Source organism: Choristoneura fumiferana, chromosome 9, assembly GCF_025370935.1.
Source record: "Choristoneura fumiferana chromosome 9, NRCan_CFum_1, whole genome shotgun sequence".
Lineage (NCBI taxonomy): Eukaryota > Metazoa > Arthropoda > Insecta > Lepidoptera > Tortricidae > Choristoneura > Choristoneura fumiferana.
Genome location: NC_133480.1, coordinates 801,020 through 827,599, shown reverse-complemented (window position 1 = coordinate 827,599; position 26,580 = coordinate 801,020). Strand labels below are relative to the sequence as shown.

The 26,580-nt window shown below is 40.7% G+C and overlaps 1 protein-coding gene across 2 annotated transcripts in view; it reads right to left on the bottom strand.

Moving 5' to 3' along the window:
- Positions 1-2,541: 2,541 nt before the first annotated feature.
- Positions 2,542-26,580, bottom strand: part of LOC141430897 (calcium/calmodulin-dependent protein kinase kinase 2) — a 210,838-nt gene continuing 186,799 nt past the window's right edge. The window contains exons 4-12 of one of the 2 annotated variants that reach the window (XM_074091763.1): positions 15,491-15,680; positions 13,879-13,932; positions 13,310-13,480; positions 12,309-12,456; positions 11,763-11,953; positions 10,880-11,095; positions 9,961-10,128; positions 8,538-8,680; positions 2,542-7,194 (exon numbers count right to left, since the gene is read on the bottom strand). In XM_074091763.1, coding sequence (XP_073947864.1) covers positions 7,086-7,194; positions 8,538-8,680; positions 9,961-10,128; positions 10,880-11,095; positions 11,763-11,953; positions 12,309-12,456; positions 13,310-13,480; positions 13,879-13,932; positions 15,491-15,680 — 1,390 coding nt within the window. In that variant the 3' untranslated portion in view covers positions 2,542-7,085. The remainder of the gene's footprint in view (positions 7,195-8,537; positions 8,681-9,960; positions 10,129-10,879; positions 11,096-11,762; positions 11,954-12,308; positions 12,457-13,309; positions 13,481-13,878; positions 13,933-15,490; positions 15,681-26,580) is intronic. The other variant, XM_074091764.1, reaches the window with a different exon arrangement.

Here is a 26,580-nt window from a genome sequence, read left to right as displayed (position 1 = left end):
GTCGTCAACAACTTCGAGCGCAGAGTCTCCGACTATTACGGGAGTTGGTACAACATGGACATTAGACATGACTTTCGTCTTGTCCATGTTCATTTTCAGGCCAACTCGGTCGGAAACTCTACTGAGGTCAGCGAGCATAGCACCGAGGTCCTCCATGGTCTCAGCCATGACTACAATGTCGTCGGCGAATCGAAGATGAGTGAAGTACTCGCCATTAATGTTGATGCCTCGTCCTTTCCAGTCCAAAACCTTAAAAGCATCCTCCAATGCAGCGGTGAACAGTTTCGGAGAGATCACATCTCCTTGTCTGACTCCCCGCTGCAGAGGAATAGGCTTCGTGCTCTGATCCTGTAATCGGACGGACATAGTGGCGTTTTCGTACAGACACTTCAACACTTCGATATACCGATAGTCAACTTGGCACCGCTGGAGAGCCTGCAGCACAGCCCAAGTCTCGATCGAATCGAAGGCTTTCTCGTAGTCCACAAATGCTAGGCAAAGGGGGAGGTTATACTCTTCAGTCTTCTGTATAACCTGCCGCAGCGCATGTATGTGGTCTACGGTACTATAGCCTTTTCGGAAGCCGGCTTGTTCGGGAGGCTGGAAGTCGTCAAGCCTGCGTGTGAGACGGTTTGTGATGACCCTGGAAAATAGCTTGTAAACATGGCTCAGAAGTGAGATGGGTCTATAGTTCTTCAGCAAGGTGTTATCACCTTTTTTGAAGAAGAGCACCACCACACTTCTGTTCCATGCTTTCGGCGTTCTCCCTTGGTGAAGGACGGAACTAAACAGCGTCTGAAGGCCCTTAAGGACTGGTCTACCACCCGCCTTCAGGAGTTCGGCTGTAATTCCGTCGTCACCCGGGGCTTTGCCATTCTTAAGCTGCTTGAGGGCCATACTAATCTCGTACAGGCTGACGTCCGGGATGTCTTCGGTATAGTGTCGGGTTAATCTAGCCCTCGGTCTTTAGCTAGATTTTCGACAGGTGTTCGGTTGTCGTGTATAGCTGTCCATAAAACCTCTCAACTTCCTCCAACAGCTCAGGTTTGGATGAAACGATTCTGCCGTCGTCGGTCTTGAGCTTCATCAACTGGCTTTGACCAACAGACAGATCCCTGGTAAACACCTTAGAGCCCCTGTTACGCTCAATAGCCTCTTCAATACTGGTAGTATTAAATCGGCGTACATCGCGCTTCAGAGACTTTGAGATCTGTCTGTTGAGCTGCCGATAACGAGAAGCGTCACCAGAAGACTGCAAAATCATCTCACGCCTCACCTCCATGAGCCTAAGGGTGGAATCCGAAAGCCTTTTGGTTCTAGTACGGCGGGTCTTGAAGAACTTAGACCCGACCATATGGACAGCTTCCACAAACCCGTCGTTGTAATCGTCCACCTCGCTACCTAGGCATTCGAAACGATTTTGAAGTTCGAGCTGAAAGCTCTCGGGGTTTTGGAGCTGAGCAGGTTCTGGGCGGAGCGTAGATTTCATCAGTCGAGACCTTTCAAGCTTGAACTGGATATTCAATGAGCCTCGTACCATACGGTGATCACTCCCGGTTTAAACGCACTGATCACGGAGACATCATTGAATATGTGCTTTTTCGTCGACATGATAAAATCTATCTCATTCCTCGTAACACCATCAGGGCTCATCCAGGTCACTTCCTATGCTCACGTTTCCTGAAGAAGGAGTTCATCATATAGAGTCCCTCCTTCTCCATAAAACCGGCCAGTAGGTGGCCCCGGTGATTCCTACGCCCCACTCCAAATTTCCCACTCTCAGTTCTTCACCGTCTCGTTTGCCCAGCTTTGCGTTAAAGTCCCCATAACAACCGTAAAGTGAGTTTTGGAGCTATGCATGGCTCTGGAAATATCCTCATACATAGCCTCCACCTCATCGTCGGAGTGCGTCGAGGTCGGAGCGTATACCTGTATGACCTTCAACGAATATCGTTGGTCATTCTGAGTACAAGGCATGCTACCCGGTTCGACACACTATCGATCTTCACCACGTTGTTCACGAGGGACCTGTGGACGATAAACCCGACACCTCCCTGGGACTGGTTTCGCCCTCCCGGAAATAGAGCAAGTTACCGGACTTAAGAGTTATCGTGTCCTCCCCTCTCTACGGACTTCTGATAACCCTATGATTCCCCATCGTAACCTGCTCAATTCTTCCTCCAGTTCCAGTATCCTTTCATCGGTCCGCAGCGTTCGGCAGTTATATGTTGCCAGGCAAAGGTTGTCGTTTTTGGTAGCCGGGCCTCTGCCGTGATTAACTATAGCACCCCCTGCCCCGCGTTACCATGGCCGCTACCGGAGCCAGGAATAGCAGGGCCGCCGGGGACTAGGGTCTGGGCTGATTGTGTGGATTCATTAGTTTTTATATCTTGTACCTTGGGGGGAAAATGCCTTAGTCGCCACGCTTGGCAGGCGGGTTGGCGACCGCAGTTATATCCGATAGTTCGCGGAGACGCTGCTGCCATCCTCCGTTTATCCCTTAGTCGCCTCTTACGACACCCACGGGAAGAGAGGGGTGGTGCAATTCTTGACCGACACCACACGGTACAACAACTAACTGACTGGCTGACTTAAATATCAACTACTGAGACTACAATAGAAGCTCGATTTTTTTTACAGTGCTCCTTGTTCATGTAAGCACTAAGGACGGATTTTTGAAAATTCAAATTTTATATTAGTGTAATAAATAAGCATTGAAGTGTATAGACGCGAAAGCTAGAGATGTCAAATTTTGAGTGAAATTTTGAGTTATCCTTATTATGCATTTACGTTTTTTTTGAAATCAACCTCTAACCGGGTGAAAAATAGGATGTGCTGAATATTCTCGTAGTAGTCTTGGATATAAGGAGGAAGGAGAGGTCAATTTTTATATTTCTCTGCGGCCGAAGTCGCGGGCGAAAGCTAGTCCAATGTAATTTTCTGGCAGGCTTCAGTTTCACAAAAATGATCTAATCTAAGCTCAGATGGTTCTCATCATGCTTCAAGCAAAGTCAGTATTATGTAAACATTATTGAACTCTAAAAAACACGTCGCACAATATGATTAAAAATCGGAATCGAAATGAGAGAAATATCGCTAGATGGCGTTAATATCGAGAGGTCCGTTTGACGTCACAGTCTTGCTGGGTCGATCAACTTTTTACTGTACGTCGTCGCCATGGTTACGTCCCCTGGACAACTGTTTAAAACCACGAGTTTCTCTGTTTTCTGTAGTTAATTAATCGAGTATACATTTTTGTCATAGTTACAAGCTCATTATTTTATAGACTGTCTCCTAAGCATATTAGTCGCGTTATCAACTTTTTAACTTTTTGGCGGGTAAGGCCTACTATTCAATGGAGGAGTATATGCGTGATAGTTCTGCAACTTTTTAGACTTTATTTAGTTTACTGCATGACTGAATGTGCCTACCTACAAGACATTTATATTTGTATGCCCTCGGGCGCAGCATAGTGATACAAATCTATGATCAGTGTACCAACTATTTTAACCTATGTTTGACAAATAAATTATTTGTATTTGTATTTGTATCAAAGCAGTTTTTTTAAGAAACTCTGTCACTGTTGTCTCTCGGACAACGGGACAGAATAACAAACAAGAAAAAGTTGATTGACCCTGCTCCGATTGCTCGTTTATTTATTTCACCAATCGCAAGCGTGATGCAAATGTCGAAGTTGTCAAACCTCACGACACTAGCGCCATCTAGCCCGTCTCAGAAACACTAATTTAAACAAAATCAAAACAAAAAAGGGAGGGCATTTATCCAGTTGTGCGACACCGAATAAACTAAATAAAAAAATAAATGACAGTTTGTCTCTGCTGATTTTTTTTAAAGTATGTCTATCCAAAATTACTGCTGACTTTGCTTGTCGGTGTCGAATTATAAAATACACACTTATTACAACTAAAATAAACGAAAGGAATGTATGTATAATGCGTTATGGCGGAGGACCCTGTTGGATGTTACAAATTCGTTTAATTATAATTAAAGCTTAGTTTTAAACTGAAGGTTGGTCGATAATTTCGAGATGTCAAAACTGGAAACAATTATAAGTACCTACGCATTTTAAGTTAAAATAAATAACATAGTAAACAAATTATTCGTAATTTTCACTGGGTAAGTACACAGTAACAATTTAACATTTTCTAAAAAAAAAACAATAAAATTTATGGCATTCAAGTTACTAATGAGCGTAAAAGGGTCGCATGTACACTTACGCTGTTTTAATGCAAAAAAATCAAGGGACGACATTACTCACACCCTGTTTTCGCGTAATGTACACTGGGTAAAGGAATACTGACACAACTCAGTAAGAACTGGGGGCCTACCACGCTCTCTTAATACGATTCAGTTTAGGCACTAAACTGAACTGCATCGCTGTTTCGTACCACGACGTTACTTTTGCGATTCAGTTCAAGCACGGTTCAGCGACAGCGATACAGACATTTTCATTCACTCACTTCAAGCGGTTTTCGTACCATGACTTGAGTGGGAATTGAATCGCTTCAGTGTCAAATTTAGCGATTCAGTATAAGTTACTCATTCTGTCAATTCTTTTGGATTGCTTTTTTTCAACTAATGAATTTCAAGAACTTTTCAACTTTTATTCAAGTTTTATAACATTGTGCTTCTTAATTCGTCATTCATAAAACTAATTTTTCAGTAAGAAAAGAGACTCGTGGATTAGTGACAGCGTAAACATTTTATTTGTAATCAACACAACGGTTGCTAAGAACACGGAATGACATAGAGTTATGGTTTTCCAAAATAAAGAGGTTTTAGTATACAATATTTGGTTTGCATATAGCGGTATCCCTTTCGCGACTTAGCGTTTCAGTTTCCGACCAGAGACAATATCGGTCTTTCATTCACTTGTAAACCATTGAGACTCAGCTCTGAGAAATAAACGTCGTGGTACCAATTTCGACGATTCAGTTTAGGTGCCTAAATTGAACTGCTCTGCGTTTGGATCGTTTATGAAAAGATCATGGTAGGCCCCCTGGTAATAAAACAAAACCATTCCTTTTTATTTTCCTCCTCGTTGACTTGCGGGTAGATTTAGGTTTTTGTGCACGTCAATCCAGCAGGCTACTATCTGTAGAGTTTTTGCAACATTCGCTTGATCCTCTTCAGAATATTATAATATGAATATATCCAGGGTTTATAAAATGGTTTCGTCAGTGGCCCGCTGGATCAAGATATTTTGAATATAAGTATTAGAGTAAGTAAGCTGTTATATGTACATGATTCAATGCATTGAGCAATTCGATGATATTAGTATTATGTGAATTAGAAAAATATGGCTTGGATATTGAAATTATACCTAAAAGTCAATATTGACTATACTAATAAGTACATATAGAAATAAGGCCAATTTTATTTTTTTATAACAAACTATGTATAAAATAATAGGTACGTAGTCTAAATCATATTATAAAATATAAACACGTTTATATTACATCGAGACAATTATAAAAAATCAACATGTTTTAAATTACAAAAGTAAGTAGCTGTCATAAAAGAAATTTAGACAAGAAGTGCATTTCTTATATTAGGTCAAAAAGGGAAAAACACCTTATTTACAATATCATAAAACTTTGGGACTAGTCGAGGATGAAATATTTAAAATTTAAAAATATTTACAATATTTTTAATTATACTATAATATATAAAAAATATCATCTTCGTGCTTGTTAAGATAATTGCTATAAACCTCACTTTTTGTCACTTTAGCGTAAGTACAAAAACAAACGAACTTGACTTAGAGAGTATTCTACAAACTATAAAGGCAAAAAATGCATGAATATATTTTTAAAAATGGCATTTGTATATGTGTTTTTTTCTCTAACGCATTCAATGCTACATTTAAGCATTAGACTTAAAAATATATCTGAGGATCAATGATGTACTAAGCGAACTCTCAACCCTCAATTATTGGTAGATATTTCGAATGGATATTAATATCCACCAACTGCTGAACACCACTTGCTCGCAACATGTCCAAATTGTTTCAACTGTGCGATAGTCTGTCGATAGAATCTTAGTAGGGTCTTTTCGAACCTATTGGGAGGATATTTTGTAACTAAAGGGTTGTATTCTGTAATACAGGGTACTCTGGATTTTCTCCAGTGGGGTAGTGTCTTGCCAGGTGGAACTGCAGAAAGTGCAGCAGTGAATGCGGGGAGTCTTTGCCAAACAGATGATGCAGCCCTTGCGACGGCGGAATCCCTACAGGCCTGTGTGGCATAGTCGACAGCTTTTCCCCTAGAGATGTGCTTAATCATGTTAAGCTAGGGATGTGGTTATACTCCAATAACTATTATAGAGATACTGCTTATAAGACTGGGATATTTGAGCAAGTTGGGTTACTTCGAATGTGTGAAAGTTATTCAGAAAAATTTAATTGAGTTAGACAAATGTTTCCATTGGTTGACATTCAAAATATTATAATCCGTCGTAGCAATGTCATCATCTACGTAAGCTTTCGGTGTAGAATTGTTGCAAGGGTGTTGAACTTGGCTAATCATTTGCTGAAGTCTTAAAATGTGAAATAAAACCAGAGGTAGCGTTAAAATATCCGCGTAGTGATCAGTGTGTCTAAAGTAAAAAAAAAGCGATACCTCTCCCACTTTCGTCTTCTAGTGGTCTTGCTCGAGAATAATATGGACTTCTATTCATCTGCGGCACGTAAGTGGCAATCGCTCAATCACGCACCACGTATCGGATCCAAATCTCACTGGCAACACACAATGGTCCTGAATACTTAAAGACTTTTCAATATCTAGAATAAATTTCGTATTCATAGTTTAGCTTAGCACTGGCGAACGTTATCTTAGACTTGCCTGTTATCGCTAACGCCTGGGCGATCACGATCGAATTCACTATCTCTCTCTACCCTCGTCTTATGCCGTATGATAGAAAGAAGTGGCGAGAACGATTGCTATTCCCAGTGCGTTAGACAATAAGACCTGTTAAAGTCGCACATCTCTAGTGGAAAAGCTTTAAATTCTGGCGCGCTGCGCGGGTGCGCGCACGCAGGGCGGCCCGGCCGCCATTTTGTTGTATCACCGCGCGGCCATTTCCTCTCCCGGCTGGTCCTTCTTGTCGTGCTCTTGGGATTGGTCGCGCGCCTCGTCCACTGACTCCAGTGCGATGTCGAAGGATGTCTGCCGGCTTGAATATGAGATAATTGATCATTAGAAAGAGTACAATGAAACAAAATCGTAGCTACATCCTCCAACTCATAAATGGGTATAATTATGAAGGGTCCACGGAAAGAACTTGTCTAGTCACCTAAGAAGTGTCACAATCGTAGCGCTGTCGTAGCGTCACTTTCAAAGTATTACAATCGTGGCACCACTGACAAAGTGTCACAATCGTAGCACCACTGTCGAAGTGTCACAATCGTAGCCGCACTGTCAAAGTGTCACAATTATAGCGTCCCTGTCAAAGTGTCATAATCGTAGCGCTGTCGTAGCGTCACTTTCAAAGTATTACAATCGTAGCGTCACTGACAAAGTGTCAAAATCGTAGCAGCACTGTCAAAGTGCGACAATCGTAGCACCACTGTAATAGTGTCATAATCGTAGCACCGCTGTCAAAGTGTCACAATCGTAGCACCACTGTCAAAGTGCCACAATCTTAGCACTGTCGAAATGTCACAATCGTAGCACTATTGTCAAAATGTTACAATCGTATTGCTGTCGTAGCGCCAATGTCAAAGTGTTACAATCGTAACACAACTGTCAAAGTGTCACAATCGTAGCACCACTGTCGAAGTGTCACAATCGTAGCACCACTGTCAAAGTGTCACAATCGTAGCACTACTGTCAAAGTGTCACAATCGTAGCACCACTGCCAAAGTGTCACAATCGTAGCACTACTATCGAAGTGTCACAACTGTAGCAGCACGGTCAAAGTGTCACAATCGTAGCACTACGTATAAGTGTCACAATCGTAGCACCATTGACAATGTCACAATCGTAGTTACTGTCAGTGTGCAATGTAGTACCACTGCCAAGTGTCACAATCGTAGCACCACTGTCGAAGTGTCACAATCGTCATTGCTCCAGCAACCAGTGCTCAGTAATACGAGTACAAGTGAATGCTCAAGTTTATCAGGATGTTAAGAAAGAAGCAGTGAAAACTATGGTGATTCCAAGTGTGTCGGACAATAAGGCTTTATAGTAAGATACGAAATGAAAGAGAAGCCGTGGTGGCCTAGTGGTTTGACATACGGCCTCTCAAGCAGAGGATCGTGGGTTCAAACCCCACCTCGCACTTCTGAGTTTTTCAAAATTCATGTGGCGAAATCACATTTAAAATTGTACCACGAGCTTTACGATGAAGGAAACTCGTGAAGAAACCTGCACCACCTGCGTAGCGAAGTGTGCGTGAAGTTTTCAATCCGCACTGGGTCCGTGTGGGAATTACGGCCCAAGCGCTCTCATTCTGAGAGGAGGCCTGTGCGCAGCAGTTGGACGTATATAGGCTGGGATGATGAGTAAGATACAAACCTGTCAGTAAGATAGTTGCCAGGAGCGGACAGCGACCGCCCGGAGCGCGCCAAGCCTCCTCGCTTCGGCTTCTCGGGCTCTTTGATGGCCTCAGAGGACTCCCGGCGCGAGGAGCTGCCCTCCCGGCTGCGGAGGAACGGGTTCTGGAACGACACATCTTCGTGTTAGATCCCTGAACTAAAACGAGGGTTTTTTGAGGCGAAATATCGCTAGATGGCGTTATATTGAGCCTGAAACGTCAAACGTCAAACGGATCTCACGACACTAACGCCATCTAGCGATAGCGACCTGTCGAAAAACCCTCATTACTTTCCTCACCCGCGACCTTACGACGCAACAAGTGTGTGTTTTTAATTTTTTAACTAAGGGATCCCATACAACCCTGCATTTTTTTACGTATTTTTTTTTAGTTTACTCTGTTATGAAGTAACTTTCATGTCCGTTGCAAATATTCATAACACACTGGAACGGCAACGAAGAAATATAATTAGTTTGTCGTTATTCCACGAGAACTTTGCATTTTCCTGGTAGTCAAATACAGTAGCAAATTAGCAAAAATACGTTTTTATGTGATTAAAACTTTTGCATTTGTAAAACTTACCAGTAGAATAAATTAATAAGTGATTGTTTTTCCGTATATTTTTTTAGCTTGATCTCAGAGGATTTATTTAAGGAGTAAATAAAAGTGCACGTCAGTGAGTTTTTATTAATAGTGGTTTCCCTATGGCTTTTTTATTAATTGACTCAGGTTTGATTTTTGTTTGTATTCAATACCACTACTAGCATTCATTGGGTAGATTTATTAAACTGTGGCAAAACAAACTCCCTATGCCTTTCATAAAATAAAAGAATATATATTTTCCAACAAACTTTCATTACCAAATTTTTTATTTAGACTGTTTTGATTTTCATCTGCCACTCATTGTGTATAGTCACTAATAGTATTTATACTTACCGTAAATAAAACACGTTTTAACGGCGTTAATTAACGTTATTAACGACGTAAGCAAAGCACGTCATTGACGACCGGATGGCCAAGTGGTTAGAGAACCTGACTAAGAAGCTTGAGGTCCCAGGTTCGATTCCCCGAGTTTTGCTTAGTTTGGGACTAGGTCATTTGGTGTCAAGTATCGCATGATATTTTTATATTACTTATTACTCCACTCTTATAATTTTATTACTTTATTATCCGTATCCACGACTAAAATTTGGTTCCTGGGCCACCATGAAACCTTATCATAGTAAATAATTTTATCTGTTTATAGCAATGTTTACCCTATGACCTAAAATGTCATGGTTCTGTATAAGTTTATAATTTAATAGCTTGATTACATCGGCATTTCATCGTTCTACAGGGTTCGTTTGAGGAGCAAATGAAAGTGCACATGATTTATTTTCTTTTATTTTACGTGAAATAGCTGACCTGGAAGCTGTGTTTCTTCAGCATAGTCTTGATTAAGATGAGGGTCGAGAGGTTCGGGATAGAGGTGACCACTTGCGCCATGTCTTCATCCGTGATCTCCACCAGGCGGCAATTCTCCTGTTCCGAGGGGAGAGGGTACCGGCCGTCGGAAGTCACCCAGGGGTGCTCCTGGAAAGAATGCATCAGATGTGACAATGTGACAGTCATCCCAGCCTGTATACATTCCACTGCTGGGCACAGGCCTCCTCTCAGAATTAGTCAATGTGACAGAATGTGACAGTAGTTAGGGTTAATATAGTAAGACTATTTATGAAATGCGTTGCTAAACCAATGCAAGTTTATGATCAAATTTGGTTTTTGAGAAATCTGGTAGAAAGTAACATGACTGTAATGATTGATGAGGCATTGTGCAGTTTCCTGGGTATACTCTATTTATAATCTATCAGTAAGATTATCAGGAAATTTGTAGGTGTTGAATATCCATTGTTACCACAACAACCCTGCTTATAAGCAAAATGTACGCTGAGTGGGATCATTTTAGGTTATTACTGACATAGACAGATATAATAAAAAATGAAGAGTTTCAGATTCGCCTTATTGGTTGTGTTATAAAAGCTACTTTCATATTAACTTTCAAGTTTGAGGACAACTGAAAATACCCTATAAATTTGCATTCGTTTGATTGTTTCATCCTTGTTTGCTGCTTTGTTGTTGTTGTAACTCTTTATTGTACATAAAACATATGAAAATTACAATTAACAAGGGAAAGAGATGTACTAAGGCGAACTTATCCCTTAAAGGGATCTCTTCCAGTTATCCTTTGGACGATTGAAAGGACAACAGAAACCAGAGTAGACACTACAATGGAAAGATAAAAGGACTTGTCTACTTGTACTTATGTAATAACAAACAAACATACCTTAATATCCCTTATAGTATAGCGGCTGGCGGGATTCTTGTCCAGCATGTTCATCAACAGAAACTGCAGCTGCATCGAGAGCGCGGGCTGGGCGGGGAACTTGAGGGGGTCGGTCTGCACGCGCCTCTGGAGCTCTGCGCAGGAGTTGCCGGCCCACGGCACGCGGCCGGTCACCATCGCGAACAGGGTCACGCCCAGCGACCAGATGTCAGCCGCCTGGATGAGGAGTGGGGATTTATTTAGTTAGTAAGAATAAGAGTAAGAGTAAGAATGGTTTATTAGCTGATAATATATATATACATATAAAACACTGACTTAATGCACACATGCCTATTCCTGCCAGCCAAAATCGCCGTCACTCAATGGAATAGAATAGAATATAATAAATGGAAATATCTTAATGAATTTCGTTTGTCCTGGCAACGCGTGGACGTGGAAAACTTGGTTGAAGGCAGTCGGAAATTTTGCATGGAAGTTGGTAAAATTAAATGCCAGCTCGGCTAGAAATTTTTCGACATTATTTACTAGCCTCAGAAATGAAGAGATACGTAGAAGAACGAGGGCCATCGACATAGAGAATGAGACATATCTCATTTAAATTTAATCTGATCAGTTGACATTTTTATCATAATTATTCACTTAGACATAATAACTAACATTGACATTATTTTTATTTTATTTTAAGGTTATAAAACTTTATATTTTGCATGCTATTATAATTAGCTAAGTGTGTGAACATTTTTTATTGCTTTAAATTTAAGACCTTTATAACCAACACTTACTGCAAATAAATGAATTATGAATTATAGTCACGGCAAACGCATGTCCACCAATAACTACGGCTGACATGATGATGAAAGAATACTTGTATATTAGCCCTCACCTCGCCATCGTATCGGTCGGCCGGTGCAGCAGCCTCCGGGGCTCTGAAGGCTGGGGTTCCCACGCCGCCCGCCAGCCTGCCCGCCTCCGCCAGCTCTCCGCAGGCACCCAAGTCAGCCACCTGGACTCGACCCTCGCCAAGCAGCAGGTTCGCTGGCTTCAGGTCGCGGTGGGCGATGCGTTGGTAATGCACTGGGAAAGTCAAAATTCAAATTCAAAATTCAAAATGTGCATGTCACATTACAGGTCACTTTGCAAGTCAAAGTGGGGATGACGAGGGGTCATACATAAATTACGCGCCGTCGCCATATTTTTCACGCCAATCTTTTTCACAATCTATCCAATAAGTCATAAGATTTTGAATATATTATAACAGTATGTGAACACTTAATTTTGCGTCTCATGGCTTAGCGGTCGCTCTTGCAACCGATTTTCGCTCTGGCCCTATAGGGCACCCCTTTAAGGCCCTTTAGGGATTTATAAAGGAGAAGGCGACTCAACCCCAATAAAAACTAACTGTGCATCACAAAAAACTGTTCTAACTTACAGTATTCTACGCCAAGAAGTACATCGCGGAAGTAACTCCTGGCCAGGTCTTCGCTGAGATACTGGTCCGTGGGTATCTCAATCACGGGCCCTCCTTCCAGCAGTTGGAAGACCAGATACAACTGGTCTTCCTCCGGATCGTCCAGGACCTTAGAAATAGTTCGTGATAACATGATCGCGGTATTAAGACAAGGATACAAATGAGATACTTACAATCTGCAAACCGACCTTTATATAGGTATTTTAGTTAATTTTGCTATCATAACCTGTACTTATTAGTACTTAATGACTTATTGATTAACTTATTGACTGTTAGTGATAGTTTTATTAAAAATACATTAGGAATCTTTTTTTGTTTTCAATTGTCTTAAATAATTGCTATTTACTTTCTTAATTTAGAGCTAACGTTGCTATTTGCTAATGACATGACCGATATTGTAATATTAAGGAAAGTAATGTCTCTAATTAATTAATTCTGTTTTTGTACTAAGAACGCGTTAAAATTTAATGGCAACTACCCCTTGTTTCACCAACCATTGATTAAATTTACTTGACGGACAAATGTGATGCCGTCTCTGTTTGTTTTGCTCGAATAGACGGAGATGGCATCACATTTATCCGTCAAATGGGTGGTGAAACAGCCCCTGAATGTCGAAAATCTCACAGGTGGGACTTTGCGTTTGAACCTACGATCCTCTGCTTGATACCATAGTTCAAACCACTAGGCCACCACGCTGACCTACCGAAATATTCGAGATGAATTTTGAGACATTTTGTGTACAGTCAACTGCAGAAGTGGATGATTACGCTGCTCAAAATGATCTACCACACAACTCTACTGCCAAGGTAACAAGGTGTTTAGATCATTTTAAGCACCGCAACTGCTTATCTACTTCTGCTGGTGACAGTAGGTGTCTCACATTAGTGTAGGCCAAATGCAATGACTTCTTTCTTTTTTTCTTTCTTTCTAACAATTCTCTCTTTTGAAACAATGTCTGTTACCTCAACCAGCTTCACGACATTGGGGTGGTCCAGTTTTTTGAGCACGGCGATCTCACGGTACACCCTCTGGAGGGGGTCGGGGGGAGGCCCGGGGCCGGGGCGGCGGGGGGGCGCGCGCCCGAACAGCCCCGCCCTCCGCATTAGCTTGCGTTTAGAGAGGATCTTCATGGCCTGAGGGTTTAAATTAGATAGTAGGTATCACCGATGTTCCCACATGACACGGAGACGCTTCGCTCGCTATTCGCCAGATTTACATGGTTATTTCTACATTGCATTGTTTAGGACTTAAGTCATCATCATCATCATCTTCAGCCGGAAGACATCCACTGCCCCCCCTTAGAACGTAACAACGAACGACAACTTACCACTTGCGTCAACCGGTTGCCCGCAACTCTCATGATATGATCAGTCCACCTAGTGGGAAGCCAACGCTTCGTCTTCCGGTTCGTGGTCGCCACTCGACTTTTCTCCCCCAATGACTATCTGTTCCAGCGATGTGGCCCGCCCATTGCCACTCAACTTGCATTTTTACAGGACTTACGTAATTAACTAAAAATTAGATAACTTACATAGTGTGTGTCATCTTCTTCACTGTAAGCTAGCTTAACAATGCCATATGATCCCTGTAATTAAATAAGTTCAATTAGTGATGAAACAAATATAGCACTTATCTAATAGCAAGTTTGCCTGTGTGTCTTGTCTTCTTTTCTTTATCATCATCACCATCATCATCATCATCATTATCCCAGCCTATTTACGTCCCACTGCTGGGCACAGCACAAATTACAGCTCAAATTACATTTTAGACTAGTTATCAAGGTTAAAAATATTCAGTTTAATTATTCACTGTCTTTTGTAAACGTATTTCAAAAATTCTGCTTATATTTATTGTAAAAATACTGTTCATCTGATTCCTGGCCTATATACAGGATGTTAATTAAATAACTAAAAACCAGAAAGTAGTTTTCTCAGAATCGAGCAGCAAAGCGAGTAACAAACATCCAAACCTCCCAACCTCCAAACATCTTCCTAAACTTTCACATTTATAATATTAATAAGGATATCTTCCCCGACAGCTAATGTAATGACGATCCACATCCCGTAACAAATATATCTGGTGTAATTCTAAAATTCAGTCCCCTATTCCGAATCCCAGAGCTCAATCGAATGGGAATAAAATCAATTACGACGCGCTTCGACCTTTTATTTGGGCAATTTTTTATGAATATTAATGCGTTTTTAAGGGATATATCGGTGTGCCCGAAATTGATTACAACGTGAAAGGATGTATTATTTCCTAGGTGTATTTGATTTGGAAATAAATGTGATTTCAGGCGTTTGAATCTGTTTTTCTACAAAGTAACGCTTATGATTAAGGTTTGCCAGCGAGCTGTGGAGCGCAGTATTCTAGGTGTTCGGAGATCTGATAGAATCAGGAACACAGATCTGGGCTCCAGAACAAATTTTCGATGTGGAGAGAAAAATTATAAAATTTGCCTGGGGACACGTTTGCCGCATGGATCCGGATCGCTGGGCCAAAGTTATCACCGATTGGATTCCATACGACGGGCACCGGAGCAGAGGTAGACAGGAGAAGATGGCGGGACGATTTGGACTGATTCCAGTCAGATTGGCAAGAGCTAGCCAAGAGTAGAGACGAGTGGAGTAAGAAAGGGGAGCATTTTGGCCTGCAGTGGGACACATTTTAAGTTAGTTAAAAAAAAGGCTTATGGTGCCAGAATTTTTCTACATAATTAGTTTTATGCTCGACGATCGAGTACGGTTTGCCTTTCATCATAAAAGAGACTTAATCTATTCCCTACTAGCGGAGTACCTACAGTGCCCCTAGTGTGGCGTTTTCAACAAACATTCGTTTACTATTCGAAGAGGCGCAACACTCACTTCGCCAACAGGCTGCAACAGCCTGTACTGGTTGAGCTGCCGTAGTCGGAGGCCTGCGCGAGCGAGACGCGACTGACGAGCGAGTGAGAGGCGACACTTACCTGGCCAATAGGCTGCAACAGCCTGTACTGGTTGAACTGAGGCTTGCGCGAGAGATGCGACTGACGAGCGAGTGAGAAGCGACACTTACCTGGCCAATAGGCTGCAACAGCCTGTACTGGTTGAACTGAGGCTTGCGCGAGAGATGCGACTGACGAGCGAGTGAGATGCGACACTGACCTGGCCAATAGGCTGCAACAGCCTGTACTGGTTGAGCTGTACGTATCCCGAGGCCTGCGCGAGCGAGACGCGGCGCGACTCGCGCGGCGCGCGTCTGGGGCGCGGCGACCCCGCGGGGTTGCACTCCGCGCTTCTGGCCGCGTGCGAGCGCAGCAAGTTGGCGCGGTCGCCGCTTGGATATGTTGAAAGTCTGCCGGCAAAAGTTTCATGTCATGATAGTGAAATGTCTAGTTCATGCAAAGATGTGGATTTTTAGGGTTCCGGAGCCAAAATGGCAAAACCGGAACCCTTATAGTTTTGCCATGTCTGTCTGTCTGTCCGTCCGTCCGCGGCTTTGCTCAGAGACTATCAATGCTAGAGAGCTGTAATTTTGCTCTGATATGTATACATATGTAAACTATGCCGACAAAATGGTACAACAAACATTCAAAAAATATTTTTTAGGGTGAAGTAGACGTAAAGTGGGGTGATTTTTATTTCTCATCCAACCCTATAGTGTGGGGTATCGTTGGATAGGTTTTTTAAAACCATTAGGGGTTAGCTAAGACGATTGAGTGATATGTTTGCGAAATATTCAACTTCTAAGTGCAAATTTTCATGAAAATCGAGCCTCTCCCCTCTAAAATTTAAACCGGTGGGTAGAATTTAAAAAAAAAACAGGATGGTAGTAAGTCTATAAAATTTTCAAGGAAAACTATAACGGCTAAGTTTGTCTGAGAATTATTAGTAGTTTAAGAGTAAATAGCAGCCTAAGGTATAAAATACACCTAAACTTGGAAGATTCCGTGTAAAATACGAAATCCTTAGAAAAATATTACTTAAATTTTTCGTAATGGCTACGGAACCCTATTTGGGCCATTTCCACATGCAAAACTTATTTTTTTTCATCTTTTTTATTTCTTTTATCCATTGACCATCATGTTTCACGAATAAATATTGTCTTTCTTTCTTTCTTTCTTTAATGGCCACGGAACCCTATTTTGGGCGTGACCGACATGCTCTAGGCCGGTTTAAAAAAAAACAAACATGGAGGTTAAAGGTTAGAAAATATTACTAACTGGCAGCAAGTGAAGCTGTCAAATAAAATCCTATTATTTATAGAGAACTAACTGTTGCCGGCGGCTCCGTCCGCGTAGAATTCGTTTTATTGCTCTCCCCCGAGAACTATTTAGTTTTCCGGGATAAGAACTATCCTATGATCTTCCCCGGATTCAAACTATTTGTACACCGAATTGTTCAAACTATTTGTAATCGTTCATCTAAATCGTTCAGCGGGTTTTTTTTTATCAGTATAGGCTTGCGTTTGGCACATTCACGCCTGATGGAAGCGAGGATGAGGCCTACGATGGAGCACGCTGCCTAGTAAATGCTCATTCACCCTGGACTTGAAAGCGCCAAATTGATGCAGTTCAGGGAACACAGTCGCAGGCAGGGATTTCACTCTTTTGCTGTGTGGTTGATGAAGGAAGAGCGGAAACGCTTGTGCGGATTTTGGGAATACTGACAACGTAAGGTGAAAAGACCCCGCCCACTTCTGGTCGAACTGTGGAAAAAAGAGCAGGTAGAACAAGGTTGTGAAATTCCGAAGCACATTCACCGAAATGTAGCCTCTAGAATACCGACAGGGAAGCCACTCTTCTGCTATGACGTAGGCTCTGACGACAAAAATCTGCGAGTCAAAGCAGCTAGCTGATATTCAGCAGAACCGTCCCAAAGGTGGCAGCAATACTCCATGCAGGACCAATGAGCTGGTCCGTAGTGAAGTATCGCCTACCTTGGATAGAAGCAGGTTTAGACGTGCATGAGAACAAACAGAATTACAAACTCGAGGCATTATAATAATTAGATGATATAGAGAGAAGGAAAGAATGTCTCTGTATGCAATAGTCCGTCAAAAGATGTTAAATATGCCGCGCTACAACAAGTGGTTTTAAAGGCAGCAACAATTAAAACACTATAGGATAATAAATATGTTGAAAATAGCCTGAATGGCTTGAGAAAAGTGTGGTACGGCCGTGCCTTTGTTTTTTGTTTAGCTCGACTTGGCGGGGGCACTGCCTTGCCCCCAGATTTCATAAATTATTTCACACGCTCTTGCTACTCTAGCACTACTCTAGAGGGATTTGGAACTGTTGTTTACTGCTTAAAGCTGGGCACTTTTGCAATTCCCGCGCATGAGATTTTTTTATTCTTTCCTCTACAATCCAAGCCAATATTCATTGAACTTGAAATAATTAAGAGGGGCAGTTACTACGAAAACGTAGCTGCTACGGAGATCCGTAGAGCCGCTACGAACGTGCTACAGCTGTTATAAATGGCGCGCAATTTTTGACTTCATCCTACCGGCTCAATTTTATGGCATCGATGTAAATGAAGATGAGATGTTTTATGAAATTAATTGGGTCTGTAATATTAACTTTTGATTCGTGCTTAAACTGGAAGGAAAGTAATTGAAGGATAATAATTTGAAAGTGTTTCAACAGAAAAAAACTTAGGATACATGAAAAACTTCGCATCTGTTATATCAACGTTTAATATCTCAAAAACGGAAGAACTGACTTTAATAAAACATAGCTTAGAACCATCTTAATAAAACTAGCTTTAATTAAAAAATCCGAATCAAAAGGCTCTGGAAGCAATTTCATTGGAACTAACCTTTATTACACCTATCCAAGAACTACCCCAATCAATCAAACACGCTTTTACGTAAAGAAAACCGCACAGAAATCGGCCCATCCGTTTGAAAGCTACGATGCAACATAAATATCATGGGACAATTGACATCAATTGACCAAGTCCCAAAATAAGCAGAGAAAATTATTTAGTATCAAAAGCTTACTATTCAAGAGTATTTAAAAATGACACTCATAATTTACATTAGAATATAGATAGGTAGTTACTGTTATAAATGCAAGTGATACACGCAACTTTAAAATATTTTGCATGTCTTTCTGACAAAACGTGTCGCATTATAAATTGTATGTAAAACATCTTCTTTGTACCATATTTGAGCAAATAAATGACTGATTACTGCTTACGGAGCAAAGCTATACTGTACTATGGGTGCTGTATGTATAAGGGAATGGAAAAAGACATACAGTAGGGCTACTACGAAATTCGAAACTCGAAGTTCGTATCGTACCGTCCCTCTCGCTCTCGTATTGAATAGCATAAGTGTCAGAGGGACCGCACGACACGAACTTTGCGTTTCAAGTTTAGTAGTAGCCCTGCAGACATTGGCATCAAAGTTATAACACCCCTCTTTTCGCGTCGGGAGTGAAAAATAAATGTTTCGGCTTATGTTTTTAATCTCTGATAGTAGGTAAGTACTATATTCTCACTCAAGTAAGCCTCTACTGTTTTCCGTCTTTGATTTATAACCTCTATCCAAAAACGTACTGTATTATTTACAAATAGCAAATCCCAGGAATCCCTCCGCCCGAAATCTATTAACCCCAATAAACTATAAGCACAGTTATCACAGTCCACCTGTCCGCTCATCGCTGTTTTATGGCACAGTTAACTCGGGGGTCGCAGGGGTTCGGGGGTTGGGGCTTGGGGCCGAGGAGCGACAGGCCGCAAATAACGTAAGGGATATAAGTATAAGGGCTGATTTCTCAGTTTGGTTTTGGGATTTAGATTGCGTTTTGGTAAAAAAGTTGAGTTTTTGTGCAACGCCAATCAAATTCATGATACTTTTCGGGGCGTTCTAGAATTATGGACGAAATTTAGTATACCTATAGATAAAATAATAAATGAAATAAAATAAAAAATCATTTATTGCCACATCATAATTACAACCCAGCAGCTACCTACGTTCCGGCAATGGGTACCAATCTCAGCGAATGCTGGACACATGGCAGCATGCACCCAGCGCTGATTTTCAGACCGGCCCCTTTAGCGGAGGCTAGTTGTAACATTATTATGCTACAAAATCATTATTTGAAGAAGACGTATAGTAAAAAAAAATATATATTCAAATAACAAATAACAAACGAAACTAATTACAAAAAAAATAAAAAAAAACAAGCATGGTCTGACTGAGTTTAGTTGAAAGTGTGATAAGTGTGTGTGTATGTGTGTGTGTGTGAGCGTGTGCGTTCGTGCGTGTGTCGTGTTTGCGTGTTGTGTGTGTGAGAATGTGAGTCCTTGTGAGTACATTAGTGAAAAGACTGACAACAAACTATGAAACAACTGAAAGTCTGGAACAATACAGGCTATGGACTTTTTATCCCAAAATTCCTCGGGATTCGGCTAACATCCCAAATTTTCTAACGTTAAGATTGAGATTCGGCGCAGGTGTTTTATATGCAACGTTTATTAAATTCACGACGTAATTTTTGGTGATTTTCGATGGGTATTTGGCGAGATCCGGGAATTTCAGTTAAATTACTGGATCTACTGCAGCTGGCAGCTTCCTTGGGCAAAGAATTAGCTAATTTAAAGAGGAATTGCTGCCAGCATCCTCGGGACCTGAACTATATGTAATTTGTTTAAGTTTTAGGTTTATTTGTTATTATTATTTTTAGTTTATGTATTTAGTAATATCATGTTATTTTGTTACATAAACAAAGAGGCAAGTTTTTATTCCGATATTACTGTTGATAGGGATAAATGGGTCTTTATATCAACTGGCGAAAATTGTTAGTCATAACGACAATGTAATGTTTGACATCTCTTTTTTCTCTGAAAAACATTTATTTTTCAGAGTTGTTATAAAACAAACCTAACCTATACAGTTCTACATGACCATTTAAAATTTATGAACAATGTACGGCCTCAGCGGGAAAAAAAAATATGACTAACATTAATTATGACAAACATTACATTATGACTTCTAAATTATCATCATCATCATGTCAGCCGAAAGACGTCCACTGCTGGACATAGGCCTCCCCCAAGGCTCTCCACTCAGACCGGTCTTGTGCTTTCCGCATCCACCGCGATCCCGCGATCTTAACCAAGTCGTCGCTCCATCTTGTTGGAGGCCTACCGACAGCTCGTCTCCCGGTCCGCGGACGCCATTCGAGAACCTTCTGGCCCCATCGGCCATCCGTCCTGCGAGCAATGTGCCCCGCCCACTGCCACTTTAGTTTCGCAATTCTTCGGGCTATGTCGGTAACCTTAGTTCTACTGCGGATATCATCATTTCTAATTCTATCCCGCAGAGAAACCCCCCCCCCTAAAAACCCTAAAATTATGACTTCTAAAATTACGGCAGTCGAAAGGATCCCAGAGATAAATTCGTAAAATTTAAATCGCTAAAATTGGATACTTACATTAAATGTTTACAGATGTTTCATACGTAACGTTAATGAAATCCACGATGTAGTCATTGGGAATTCCAGTGAGAATTTAGAAAAATCCCGTAATTACATTTCGACTGCCGGATCTAATGGAATACACGTGCAAAGCCACTCGTAGTCTAGTGTTATTGTAATAGAAAAATGAAAAGTGTTTATTCCAACAATTATTTTATAGAAGAGTTACAAGTAGGGGTCCTGTGCTACGAGTAAGAAGCCCCTGTGTTACAGGACCCTTCCATAGCGATACACTGTTAAATGCTACAAGTCTCTACAGTACTTTCATTGTAGTATGGTGCGGGTGACAACTGTCAATATCACAAGACTAGAGAGTCAAAGTGTCGAAACTGGAGTCGATAAAACTAAACATTTAAAATCATAATCATAATTAAATATTATCATTAATCCGATTATTACGCTAATTTTGATGAGAATATTAGTGAAATTCTAGGTTGGAATATTATTTGCCACTTGAGTTAGGCTAAATGGAGTTTGCAAGAATATTCGTTACTTACCAATTAATAAGTACCGATATAACTCAAGATCCATTAGATCCCATCACTAAACAGGTCTCTGGTGTTACGTTACATGCGTATTACGTTTCTTCACTTAATTGTATGTATGTATGTATGTATGTATGTATGTGCATCGAGTGTCACCCGCAGCATGCTACAATGAAAGCACTGTAGCTATAGTATATAGCTCTAGCTATAGTGTATAGTATATAGCTCAGTGTGTGCGCTTAAAGCTAAAATTAATGTGTAATACCTGGCAACCCTGCTGCTGGCGGAAGCAGCGACGCGGCCAGCCCCACAAGTCCCATAACGCATTACGTATAATAGCATTACTGATCCACGGTATCCTGCAGCCTCAACTGGATGATAAATCATTCAACAGTTGGGTTAATGTCTAATTTTATGGAGTTTTAGGATTCCGTACGTCTAAGGGAATAACTATGAGGAAAAAGAAAGAACTAAAGTCTAGAACTCTGGTAAGTACAGTCAAATATACTTCGAACTTATTATAATGTTCAGTGGCATACATATATTTTTGACGCCTTATATTTACGCCCTTGACTGTACCTAATGTTAGGTCTTCATTAATTAAAAGATCAATTACTTAATAATGAAGCATTTAATATTCAGACACGTTACATACGTTCCCCATTGTCCAACGAGAGAGAGGGAACAGCAAGCCCAGTGTTGCTATAATAATAATAATAATATATATAACACCTAACTTAAAGTTACTCTGGAATGAACTATCGCCTGCGGTATTCCCGGACCGATATGACCTTCAAGTTTTCAAAGAAAAGAGCGTACTCCTACCTTGTACCACTTGTGACTCTTCTGGCGTTGCAGGTGTCCATGGGCGACGGTAATCGCTTACCATCAGGCGATCCGCCTGCTCGTTTGCCCCCTATACCATAAAAAAAAAAGTTCGACAGTTGAAACCCGTTCAAAATCGTGGTTAACTTTAAATTTCCCAGTAATGGGTCCCAACCGTTGAACTTTAAGGCACTAACAAAGTTCTAGACTTGTTTTTTTCTTTTCAGTTTTTTTTAAACACAAGTACAACTTATTGAATCAGGCGGTACCTTGCAGAGGTCCGCCATATTAATTAACAATTACTTTGCAATACCTAATAATTTTATTCTTGATAATTTTAATGGTCGGGCAAGTAAACTACTGGCCATTTTAATCGTTGCTCAATATTATCCTTGTTCATTTTTATGGTTGGTCACATTTAAGGCTGGGTATATAATATAATAATTGATATTTTTAGTGGTTGGACAATTTTATCATTGGTGATTTTTATAGCTGGCTAATTGTCTCACTGGTCATAATTTATACTTGAGCGTTTTTAGAATCGGTGGATTTTATTATTGGGCATATTTTTTATTGGACATTGCCTGCTTAGACATTTTTCATTTTGGATAATTATAAGCCAAGATTGGTTTTTTGGAATCTTTTTGTATTTTTTATTTCAATTCCAAATTTTTACTTTTACGGTCATCCCGTAAAACCTAAATGGAAAATACAAACTGAAATATAGATGCACAGAAAAACCAGAAAAATAAGACCACACTGGGAATCGAACCCAGGTCCTCGGTAATCCGTACCGCGTGCTATACCGCTACACCACTGATGGTCAACGGTACCGGTATTTGGAATTGAAATAAAAAATACAAAAAGATTCCGTTTTATTACTCTTACCACGATAACCTGACTATCACGCGACTGGCGGCGCGGTGAGTCGGTTCTCTGTTCATTGCGTGTGCCGGCAGGTAACCACTGTTGCAGTGAGCGTGTCGGCCACGCAATGAATAGAGGAACATTCGCACGTCGCCACTCGTGGGTACTCGGGCGTACACTTGTCTTTAGTTAACTGATTCCTATTTTAATTATGAACGCACTAAGTGAACAGGTTAATTACTTCCGTACCCGTGTTATCTAATAGTTGTTAAAAAGGGGATATCCACTTAGACTGTGAATAAACCATGGAGGATAAAGCTAATTGTTGATTAATAATTCATTTGGTTAAGCACCGATCGAACCTAAACCGATTTGTAAAGTCAGAAGTTGAAGCCATACTGGCATGTCATTAATATTACGGTAATTTGCACGAAGCACTTCGTTTCCTCTTTTATAATTATCTATTATTTATAACTTAATTTTATTATTCTTCATCACACTTGCTCGTAAACAGTGTCGTAACATGCAGGCTACCTTGGTTGCAACCCTCCAAATAAAACCCTCGACCTTAATGTGCTTGTCATGACACCCGTGGTGGTAAATGAAGTCAGTGCCCGTACTGATGGTGCTGCGCGCTGCTGCTGCAGGACCACATGGACCACCACATGCACACGCACGTTGCGGCGCATGCCGAGGGAGGGGAGGTTGAGGGCGGCGCTGCCAAGAGCACAGCCTAAGTATCGCCAATATTTGGAACAATTATATTTTTTATTTTACAAATATAAAATTTTAACTTGCAAATGTGATGAAAAACATTGTATGTCGCACGGGCGGTACTAGAATTACGAACATCGACTCATTAAAGCCTCAGTCTTCGACTTCGGGCTTCTACGACTCTCGTTCGTAATTCCTTATTTTACCGCCCTTAAGACACAATGTACTATTAACGACCGAATAGCCAAGTGCTTAAAGAAGCTGACTGTAAAGCTTGAGGTGTGTGTTGTTGTTATTTAAAATAAATGTTTTTTCTTTTTTTTTCTTACAGTTTGTATCTGTTTTTTAAATCTCTTTTTATTGCTTTTTTTTTGCTGTTTCAGGGTACAGTCACCAGCATTAATATCTGTCACAGCGGAGCGTGCATAAATATCTGACACGTTCTTCCGGCCCTAGAAATAGAGCCGTATCAGATATTTATGCACGTTTGTTGTGTCAGATATTGGTGTCCGTGACTGTATCTGGGTAACAAAAAAAAATTTTCTGTAATTTTTTTTTAACCACTTCGTTGGCAGAATTGCTACGTATTTATATACATGCAAAATTACAGCTTTCTAGCACTAATAGTCTCTAAGTTAAGCTGAGACGGACAAATATACATGGCGGAACTATAAGCGATACGTGTTGCCATTATGTTTAGGGAACCTAAAAACAGTGATTGCTAATCCAACTTGCAAGAGCCACTTAAAAAAGCGACTTTCTTCTATAAATCACTTTGCTACCGTTGTAGAAAGACGTCAAGTTTCTAACAAAATAGTTCAAAGCTTTAGTATTCCACGGCGCTGCTGAACGTCTCGTGCAAATTGAATCCTTCTTTTTCCGGGAAACATTTGCTAACTTCTATTTAAATTAGTTTGCGTTGAATACTTAAGCAAGGGTCCAGAAGATAATTGCGTTAGCTGTATTTAATGTCTTACTAATTCCACTAATATTATAAATGAGAAAGTTTGTAAGTCTGTTTGTTTGTTAACTCTTCACGTCTCAACCGCAGAACCGTTTTAGATGAAGAACATGGGATAGTTTTTATCCCGGAAAGTTGCAGTTCCCGCGCCATAGCGATAAACGATTTCTACGCAGACCGAGTTGCGGGCAGCAGGGTAGTTTTTTTTTGTTTGCGACATTAAAAAAAAGTTAATCACACTAATACACTGGTACGATATGTAGCTCTAACTGAATCCGGTAGAGTTGGTCCCCGCTGACGTCTCCTGAATCACCTGTCAACCAATCAACCAATTTCATTCCTAGGCCACTATAGAACCTTGACATAGTAAATAGGTAATTTTGGTTTGTCTATACTGCTATAGATAGAAGAATATTACTTAATTTTTTCGTAACGGTCACGGAACCCTATTTTGGGCATGTCAGACACGCTCGGTTTTTTTTAAAGTAGTGAAGGTATTCTTCTTTTCGTATCTATGCAAAATTTTAAATGTTGACTTGACAACCTAATGGCGAAGACCCCTATCCATGTTTGACCTGTGAAAGGACGCAGCCGCGAAGGTCGTGAATTTCTCAGAAATAATTATTACAATTATATTCTAAACGATTCTCGAAACCCCTAAAATTAATTCAGAAATAATACATTTCGTAACGAACTCACGAAATTCATGCAATCAAATCGAAACTTGGTGAGCTTTTCTTGAATAATAAGGTTGGAAAAGCACAAGAGCATAAAGTTGAGCCTTTTGCTCCTTTGAAAGTTGCAACAAAGAAAATTGTAGGGCGTCCTTCGCCTGCTACTGGACTGATGAAACAAAGAAGTGCTTCCTTGGAGAATTATTTTAGAATGTTTGCCCTCGGTAGGTAATACTGGGTTTTAGAGCGTTTTCAGATTCATCATCATCATCACTTGTACTGAATGCTTGAGGTACTGTGAGGCGATGGACGATAGATGTTCTACTGTTCCAGTATAATTTGTTTGTTACCTGTTAGTGTTTATTCGTTAAATCAATAATCTTTCATAGTTAGTTTAAGTTTCATGATGACTTGGTCATTAAGTACTGTAATGTCATGTAAACGTTAATAAATCATCATCATCCCAGCTTATATACTCCCACTGCTGGGCGGCCTCGGAATGAGAGGGCTTGGGCCGTAGTTCCCACGCGGGCCCAGTGCGGATTGGTAACCTCACACACACGATTGAATTGCTTCGCAGGTTTGTGCAGGTCCTCACGATGTTTTCCTTCACTGTAAAGCTAGTGGTAAATTTAAAATATAATTTCGCACATGAATTCCAATAAACTCAGAGGTGCGAGCCGAGGTTTGAACCCATGATCGTATGCTTGAGAGGCCATAGGTCAAACCACTCGGGCCACCATGGCTTATCATATAGTTTTCAGTGCAATTGGAGATGCCTATGTCCAGCAGTGGACTAAGATAGGACAAGCAGAATGCGCTGCAAGAAACTAACCACAAGCGTTAAGTCCATTTTTGTACTTAAGTAATGCCTACTCGTAGGTCCTCTTCCCCCAGCTATTTGCTCAAAGTGGAGCAAATATTCTAATAACCTCATTCCACAAGCTCTTTTCAACACAAAAAGCCAACATCCAGGATGAGCTGACCTTCTTCCAGACATCGCAAACACATTTTAATCCCGCGTAACATTTTTAATTCATTTTCAATTATCTAGCATAATAGCTTTGCTCGACGACTTTGAACTTTATCCTCCAGGCTTAGCACTTGAGTCTCTTTGTTCGCTAAATTCCTATATTGCTGTGCCGAGATACCACAGTCAATATGTTAAAACAGTAAAGCAAGCTAGGATGAAATATAACAAACAGTGAAAAACAATGAACTAAAAGAATTTCTTTGCTCACCC